This window comes from Corylus avellana, chromosome ca9, assembly GCF_901000735.1.
Source record: "Corylus avellana chromosome ca9, CavTom2PMs-1.0".
NCBI classification, from domain to species: domain Eukaryota; kingdom Viridiplantae; phylum Streptophyta; class Magnoliopsida; order Fagales; family Betulaceae; genus Corylus; species Corylus avellana.
This window is the reverse complement of record NC_081549.1, coordinates 3,033,590-3,043,297: the sequence shown is the minus strand read 5'-3', so window position 1 is coordinate 3,043,297 and position 9,708 is coordinate 3,033,590. Positions and strand designations below refer to the sequence as shown.

General features: G+C 36.9%; 1 protein-coding gene across 1 annotated transcript; it reads right to left on the bottom strand.

The window, feature by feature from the left end:
- Nucleotides 1-4,984: 4,984 nt before the first annotated feature.
- LOC132191797 (probable aspartyl protease At4g16563) lies at nt 4,985-6,807 on the bottom strand. The gene has a single exon (XM_059606898.1). It carries the CDS (start codon nt 6,730-6,732, stop codon nt 5,326-5,328), a length of 1,407 nt encoding a protein of 468 aa, XP_059462881.1. The 5' UTR covers nt 6,733-6,807; the 3' UTR covers nt 4,985-5,325.
- Between the last annotated feature and the right edge of the window lie 2,901 nt (nt 6,808-9,708).

Genomic DNA, 9,708 nt, shown 5'->3' with positions numbered 1-9,708 from the left:
ATATATATATTTTACTTTTTTTAATTTTTTTTTTTAAAAAAATTATGCTTAAAACGACGTCGTTTTGGGCTGGATATGTGTTGTGATTTTAGGACACAAAACGACATAGTTTTGGGGAAGGGTAAAATGGGTATAAAACATCCAAAACGACGTAGTTTAATGTTAAAGGGGTCCAAAGTGAGAGAAAACCAAAGTTTAGGGGGTTTAAGTGAGAGCTTTAAAAATTCAGGGACGATTTTTCAAATCAACTGGAATTTCAAGGGAATTTTCTGAAGTTTCCCCCTTTTTTTAAGAGCTAGGTATACTGTTACTATTTACCTTTCATCTCAACTTTCGGGTAACACTTGAAAAGGTGCACCAACTTATCTAACAGCAGAAGCACAATCACATGGATGATAATAAAGTAGACTTTACCAACCAAGCACAGAAAGTCGTCGGATTTTATGGAAAAAATTAAATTATGTATCATCAAAGTAGTTGGAACATTTAGCAATGGAGATGATTGTTAAGCATATTTAATTTGGCAGCTTCCTAGCCCTAGCCCTCTTGACAATCAATGACTCCGTGAACGAGACCTCGCAGGAGTCATTGTTGGAGTCATGAAAACCATATGGACCATTTTTAAATTTTAATGTGACATGAATATAGAATGTTATATCCAACCATATTAATATTTTGAATTAATTTATATTTATTTTCTTACTTTGATATGGTAATCGGATTTACACTTTTAACATTGGATGCTGACTAGTTTACAAATCTTCACACATCATCTTCAAATCATGCTTTTGCATCAAGCCACCGACAGACCTATTATTCACCCTCCAATTTCAAAATTCAGTTTGTGGTTGATACAAGGATTACAAATTGTTTATGAGACTTGATTTCGTTGTCCAAACTTGTGGTGGTTGTGATTAAGTTGGTGCATTAATTGCTATCTAGCTAATTTCTAGCAAGAATTTGCGATAAGTTTCTTGCAGAAGAAGTATTGAACTTGGCAGCAAGGGAAAAGTACATCTGAGTTGAGCAAAGATGGAGACCCCAGCTTGTCAATTGTCTATTAAAGATGTTAGAGGAAGCTTGAAAGAAAAAGAAAGGGAAAGCAAAAAAGAAAGGGGAACCAAAGGAAAGCAAAAGGATAGAAGAACTAATTCTAGTTACGTCCTGTCCGATTGATTTGAAAGAAAGAGAGAGAATGAAAGAGAACCAGAGAACACGAAAGGCAGGAGCTTTCTTCATCATTTACTGCCTTTAACACGATTTATTAATCTAACACAAACTCATCATGAAATTAACATATTAGGGTCGAAGGATTTGACATGTTTAATTAAATTGATCAACACGACCCGAACTCGATGCATACGTACAGTTGGTAAATGAACGGCATCAAGTTGCAATTATGCTGCTTAAACTCAACTTGGCTGAGTTGGATCAAGCCGACTCCATGCTCGAACTCCATTGAGCATATTTCTTTGTTTAATTCCAAATTGACATCTCTCAAATTTCAACATCTTTGTTGTTTGACTTCACTAGCGAGTGGGCTCGACCAATTCACTGTTAGCTTTTTTGTGTACCAACCAACCTTAAGAATTAGCGGTAATGGTATGAAAGCATTTACCAAACGTTTTAAAGATCTCGCGCTATATTTGAGAGCAAGCATTAAAACTTCGGTTGTGACACGACCAATCTAGTCGTATATAATTACTAAAATAGGTTGAATTCTTATTGCTAACGCCAGCGAATTTGTCAAGTACTTGAGAGTTTGTTGGGCTTTTCTTCGAGGGTCACTCGAGCGAGATGCTACACGAGACAAACAGAAAATTCGCTTGAACAAGATTGTGATTAATTGTGCAATAAAAATTTTGCTTAACTCATGCGACATTAGATTGAGTGAGTTTGCGATTATTTTAGCTTAGATTGTTTTTTGTAATTTGCCTTTTAGGGTTGCGGCCCTAATTTCTATTTAAGTGCAATAAGGCCGGTTTGGCCGACCAGTTATATCTTATTACCAGTTTTATCAGTAAAAATACTTCAAAGAGAATTTTCCTTCCATCCTTCTATAAATCTTTGAAATTTCTTGATAAAAGGTTATGAATTTTGTGTTTGCAAACTCGATCGGTTTTTCCCTATCCCAAGCTGCATCATCTTGTTACCCTTGCTTTGGGGGCACTATTCCACCCAAAATTTTTAAAAATCTCCAAAAATTTTATGGTTTTTTACGAGATAAAACCCTCAAAATTAATTTTTTTACCCTAAAAATTCTTCTTTTTTTAAGTGCCCTCTCTCATCTTAAATCCCGGTTCCACCTCAACATGTGACCTCGTTGCATGAGATCATCTAGGATGTCATAACAAGAGCACTGCAAAAGGAGGATGTCACAACATTTTGGGTTAAACATTTCAAGATTTGGGATATCTTCTTACTTGCCACTTGAGTCATGGAACAAAATCATCAAGTACTATCAAACAAGATGAGAAACAAATGCCACCAAATGCCACCTTGATACTTTGAAAGTATAGATTAGGCACCACTAAGCACCGGAGTACTATCAAAGAAGATAAGAAACAAATGCCACCAAATGCCACCATGATACATTAAAAGTATAGGCACCACAACTTTTTAAGCTTGATAATGGGCAGCGAGTAGAGATTCCAAAAACAATAGAAAACCCATTTATTAGTTTTCAATTCCCAACCATGTGCTGACTCATTTTTGTACCCATTTCGTTTGTTCTTATTCAAGCATTACTTCAAAATTCCAATCCTCCTTGACCCACACCCACATTTTCTCATCATAAACGAAACCCCCCTTCTTTAAGTTATCTCTTTTCATTCAATTAAAGGCTCCTTTTCTAATTGACTTGTGTTTCCGTGCAAATGCTGTTTTGAAGTCTCAAAAGTACAAATTATTTATGCAATTCAGATCCTATTCTCAGGGTCTGTTTGGTTTTGTAGTTTCAAAAAGTGCGATTTGAAAACACAGTTAAATGTTTGACAAAATTAGGATTTGACCTTTAAAATTACAATTTAGTTTTTAAAATAGTAGTTTTTTTTTTTAACGCATCATCTTGCATACGATTTGAAAATGCAGTTTTTCTACGTTTTTAAATGCAGTGTTTTCAAAACACATTCCCAAACAATACACTTTCTGCTATTGATTTAAAACTACACTTTTAGCATGCAAAATCGCACCCTCAAACACACTCTGGAATGCACCCTAATGATGTTCTTAACATATGTTTCCTTCTTCTTCTTCTTGTAATCACTTATGATGTTCTTAACGTATATATGTTTCCTTCTTCTTTTTCTAATCACTTATGATGTTCTTAATTAACTTATGTCTTCTTCTTCTTTTCAATGTTAAAATGGGTAGACACTAGACAGTTCGTGGATGACGAATCGGTGGCTGTATGTAACCCCCTAATGCCTATCAAAGAAGTGGTCCTACTTGCTTTTCCCTGTCTTCAAATTGAAGCCGTCTTAGTAAAATATCTTTAAACCTAGCCAAAATAGGATAACGTTTCACCCGCTCATTGGTTAACCTTTATTCTTTAGTAAAAAACAAAAAATTATATTATACTTAGCCAAGAGGATGATGTTTCCACCCACTCCTTGGTTAACCTTTACGTTACATTTGAGTAAAGGTACCCTTTTTTTTTTTCTTTTCTTTTTTAACATGAGTATAGTGGTACATATTATATTTTTCATTCTATTTTAATTTTATTGTTGGACTAATGTGATATTGTCCATTAGCCATTTAAAAAAATAATAATAATAATTTTAAGGGCCGGTGGACAGTGTCATGTCAACACAGTGAGATTTGAGTGTATTATGTAGCATTATTCTATTAAATTACCATTTTTTTTTACATGTCCGTACAAGAAGAGGAAAACGGGGAAGATAAATTCAAATTAGTGGCCTCCGCTTCATAAGTTGTGGTCTTCAACCGATTGAACTACCCTTTAGGACTATCAATTATTGTTACACACCTCATTTTTATCCTACTTTATTGATGTGGTACTGTCCTTTTTTTTTTCTTAAGATAAAAGTGTCGTTTCTAACATCTATTTATCTTAAAATCTTAAGTTAATATAAAATTGTTAACTTAATCACTTAATTAAGATTCTAATACTTTTTGTTAACTCAAACTCTCCTCAAGTAGAGTGTTTAATTGAAATATAAAGTAAATGATAAAAACAATATTCGAACTAAGAACCTTTACTTTAATCGAAGAATCTTATATCTTTTTTAGTTAACAATATTCGAACTAAGAACCTTTACTTTAATCGAAGAATCCTATATCTTTTTCAGTTATATATCCTAAAAACTTAAGTTAATAAAAAATTAATTTTACTTTTTCAGAATTTAATTTTACTTTTTCTCTTTTTTTGGTAAAAATAAAAAATAAAAAATAATTGCCTCTTGTTTCTAATTTACACGTGAGTTCATCCAAGGCCGCTGTTGCAGAAATTATAAATGTATTAATTGCACCTATTTTTCCTCGCCCACATCAAAAGTAAAGGTCCTCACCAAAAAGTACCGATGTAGTCACGCACATGCAAGAGAGATCAGCGTCGGCGACAATAGGTTCCAATTAATTGTACGTACGCTCGACAACTCCTCATTATTTCTCATAATGCTCCAATTTTAACTTTTGATACAGCTATAAGCTATTCAATGTCTTCTGGGCTGTTTTGTAACTTTGTGAATTATGATGGGGGCAAAGAGTAATTTAACTTGTGTGGCTGAGTGCTCTTAATATATTATAATTTTAATTTTAATTTTTCATAACAGTTTAAATTTATAAAAAAACAATTATAGTAAGTAAGAAGCTTACCTACGAAGGTAAAGAATAAGGATCACACTAAGCCAAAAAGTCACGTCTTTGTTTGGTTTTTTTGAAAAGTCTTAGCTTGGAAAGCAGAAAACACGGGAGTCCAAGGTAACGGTAGAAATTAAGCAACCACCATCAACGACTGTAGAGGTTGAACAAATGTAACGGCTAGTACCGACACTACATATTCCAATAATATCTCGTTAAAAAATTCCATAAATTTTTTTTTTCAATAAATTATTATTGAAATATAATAGAGATAGATAGACTTCTACTGTAACAATATTTCACTTCGTTAACTATTTGCACAATCGTTGTAATGAAATAAAATCAGTAAATCTGGATTTCACCGGCACAGTGTCCGCCACTGCCCCAACTCCACCACTTGTCACCCAACTGTGCTCACATGGGCGTGCCCATCCAATACAGGCCAATTCCCATCATGGCCATCGCGTCGCGGGCAGCTATTATTTTTCCTACTGTTACGCCAGCTCACTTCTTGCAACTCTGTTGCCGGAAGCCAAACCTCTCATTTTCCAAATCGTACTCCACATAGAAATTCTGCTGCTGAAAATTGCCGAATATGATCGCCGGCCCGCCGGCCAGCCCCGGACTGACCACACTGTCCGTCACAATGGTCAGGCACGCGACGCTTAAGTTACCAGCAAGCGCAAAGTAATTCACAAAGGGGAATGCCAACTTCGCACCACCTTTGAATTGAAAGGTCAAATCCGGAAAATTCACCGTTTTCAGTTTGGCAAAATTGAAACACGGCCTCAAACCGGACCGGGCTTCCACGTCAAGAGCTCTTGAATAGTTAGCCATCTGGGTCTCGAACTCGCGTGCCACGGGTTCGAAGACCGGGCCTTCCATGAAGGTGTAGGTCGAACCCGAGTCCACAACGGTTCCGCCGTTACCGTCAGCCCCCGGGACCAGAAATTTGTAGGGGATCTTGACGGCCTTATCGCCCACGATGATTTTGCGAAGAGTTACGTAGTAGTATTCACGGAATGCGGAGTTATTGGTAATGGGGTTTTTGTGGAACGGCGTGTAGCTCACGCCCGGGGACTTGGCGGAATCGTGCCCACGGTACAAAACGAGGTCACTGCTCTCCGTGGTGTCGTCGAAGCGGGGTGAGAGTAAACAGTGAGAGAATTTGCTGAGACCCAGTTGTGAGGGCAGCGATTCGGGGCCGCGACCGAACCCGGCAATGCCGGAGGGTTGGCGGGTGGAGAAAATGGAGCATCCGACGAGAAAATTTGAGACGGTTTTCTCAGGAAAATCCAGGCTCTCGGACAGTAACAACCCGGCGGTTGACCCAGAACCGTATTGAATTATGTACGGAGGGCAAGCCTGCGAGCAGTTTTGGGAAGATCGGCTGCAATCTTTGCAACGAGAGAGCACATTTGGGCCAAAAATCCAGGCACATTTGGGGTTTTTGCAACCCAGAATTTTCGAAGAAGATGATAGCTTTGGAATGAAAGTTGGGATTTTGTCCGGGTCGATGTTGGGAAAGGCGCAATCGGCGCAGAGATAGCGAGAGGTGCAGGGGAACCAGACGAGGCTACTGCCAGTGTCCAAAAGGAAAGATGTGGTTTGTGGGGGTTTGCCGAAGCTGAGGGAGACAGAGTAGCCTCCATAGCTGTGAGGGAAGTCTTGGGTCTTGGCGAAGGGAGTGCTGGGTTTGGGGCGCTTGAGGTGGCGGGCTCTTGTTAGAGAAGCAGAGGCGAGGGAATTGAGGGTCTTGATCGGATCTGAGGATGGGTGTTTGGAGAAGAAGGGTGAGAGAGGGATAGTGATGGTGGTGGTGGTTTTGGGTTTGGGAGCTATAGATGCTGAAGCTGAAGCTAATAAGAGGCAAAAGACAGAGATGAGAGAGAGAAGCGACGAAGCCGCCATTGATGGATGGATTTTTCTCTGTTTTACTCCCTGGCTTTGAGAGTGTGAAATGAGTGAGGGGAGGACCAAGGAAGGATGGGTTTTTAAAGCCTTAAGCTGTCCCACGTTGATCTTGTCGTTTAGAGTGGAAACCGGAAAGGAAAAAAGATGGGCCAAAAAGCAACGGTCCACACAAGAATCAAGTTCGATTTGGGCGATATAACTGCCATTGAAATCAAGGTAATTAACAAACAGGCCATTGTGCGTGTAGATGAATTTCTTTATTAGTTACCCCCCAAAAGAACCTTTTTAGTGCTCTTTCTTTTCTTTTTTCTTTCTTTTTATTTTATCTCACCTTTTTAGTGCACTTTCTTTTCTTTTCTTTTCTTTTTCTTGCCTTTTATTTTATCTCGCCTAAACTTTTATCCAAATATTTTTAATTTGTTTTATTGTTTATTATAAGAGAACAAACTTTAATTTCCTCAATTATATAAGATTTAAAAACATAACTATACACGTGACTCTTTATTTGATCATTCCCGATCTTTATATATATATTTGTATAAGTCTCTATCTTTATACTGATGATGATGTCTTCAGTATTTAAAAAATTAGAAACTGTTGACTTGACACCACATCAATTCTATACATGTTACTTTTCAATACAATCATCTAAATTGCAATAAAATTTCATCATTTAATCAAGTGTAAAGCTATAGGTTCAAGGGTAGGAGCACTGCCCATTAAAAATGTGAAAATAATATCATTGCACAATACACACCACATCCCTATATGGGCTAATGTGACCCTGTGTAATTGTTCTTGAATTTCTATTTTTTTTTTTTTTTTTTACAATGACTAATAAGCATTGTTACATCAACTTATTTAGATTATGGTGTGGTATGCAGCATTATTCTTTTGAAAAATGTAGCAATCTCATGTGTAAATAAATGAGTAAAATGTTACACATTACACATCCATCTCATTCTCATTTCATTAGGTTAATATGATAATACTCATCAGCCCTTAGATTTTTTATTTTTTATTTTTTGTTTTTAATAAGGACTGATGGCATTGCCATGTCAGTCAAGTGAGATGAAAATTGGATGGGGTACTATAGTATGTAACATTACTCTAAATAAAATGAAAGTTTAATCTTTTAAGGCCCCATCTACCCAAAAATTATGAACTCCCCCTTCAAAAAATGAAAATTTAGATCTCTCTTACATTCAAATATTCAAGATGTTGGAAATTTATGACCCCAAAAATTATACCACAAAAAAAAAAAAAAAATTCTAAGTATGTTAGGAGACGATACAAATACCCATTCATGCTGAATCTTTTCATATTAAATTTATAAATCTTTAAATTAATCAAAGTAATATGGAAATTTTTCATTATCGTGTCTACAATCTTATATGTATATATGAAAGTATATATATATAGTATCTACTCAAAAAAATTATAATGTTAAAAAGTCTAGAAGAGAAATTGAATAAAAACTCTTTTCTATTATTGTATTGGTTTAATACTTTAATCATCAACTTCCTCGCAAAACATGGAGTTTTTCACTCACCCGTACCAACTAAACACACATTATGTCTTCATGTGTGTGTATATATATATATATATATATCATAATTCATATATACATACGTTTAGTTGCTTTTCGATATTATAGACTGATCCAAAGCAAAAATTCTTAGTTTTACTCTCGTACATACTGTCTTATCATCATCAAATTTGATCATTTCTCGATCTATAAGTAAACTAAATGGGTAATTAATATCGTGGTTGACACATTATATATGTTGGATAGAATTTTAATAATAATTATTCTACTTTTGACCAAACCGTAATTAATGGACAGTTAATTGCATTGCAGGGATCCTGTTGTCAAATTATGTTGGGTAGAAAGTATGTAGAAACCGTAAAATGCGTGGTGTAAACTGTAAAAGAAACTATTTTTGGTGGTGAAGGCCAGGCATGTGGGGGGTGGGGTGGCAAGTCACGGTGCGTTAGGTTCCGAGCGGAATGGCCGGCACATGGTGAGAAGCAGACATGTGAGTGTGGTGTCCATGCTAGTGTCACCATCGTGACTCACGAGTCTCAAGCCTTGAGCGTTACGGGTCCATGGCTCGCAATTCGCAACAGAAAGACAACCGTACAAAAATGATCACATTCTCACTACTCCAACCCAGCAGCACTCCTCCACACAACGACCACGCTTTATCCTCCACACGACGGGGCACTTGATTGTGGAAATTGACCTCTTCATGTTCTTCTTTTGGTGCATGGGATAATGGGCTAGCTTTTGTGTACAGAGGAAGGATCCTTACTTTCTTTTCTTTCTTTTTTTTCAATATATATACACCGAAATTTGAACTCTTTGGGCATGGCCAGAGCCCAAGTTTAAATCAGTGTAGTAGTGTTATTTTTGTTGTTTGCAGGAGAGTTGATCTATACCGCGAAACACTCAATTATTCCCTTTCTCCTAGACAGGCTTCAATCTTGATATTGCCAGCAATTTTCTTAGAAGAAGACTTGTGCCAGAAACGATAAAGAAGCACCATGCTCTTTCCTTTGAGGTGACAGTTGGCAATTGCCAACTGTTCCAGAACATAGAGATGATTAGTCATCCATCCCATTCATTTAAATGATTTTTAGATATTAATTCCTCGGCGTGAAATCGGCCCTAAAGATTCCAGCATCATAATATATACCATTAGAAAATCTGGTTAAAACCTTGAAAGCTAGTGACCAACTTTAAAGGGAGGCTAGCAATCCAAGGGAGGCTACCAACACAGAAATCTTCTAAACAAAAACAACTTAAATGACTCGACTGAGTTGGAGCGAGAGCTAAAATGACTCAGTGAGTCACCTTAAAAAAACAGAGTTAGTAGCACCCGAATTGAAGTGCACTAGAGATATCATCAAGGGATCGATGACCACCCAAAGTGGCACCCGACACGACGACGACAGCATCGGGTCAGTGGG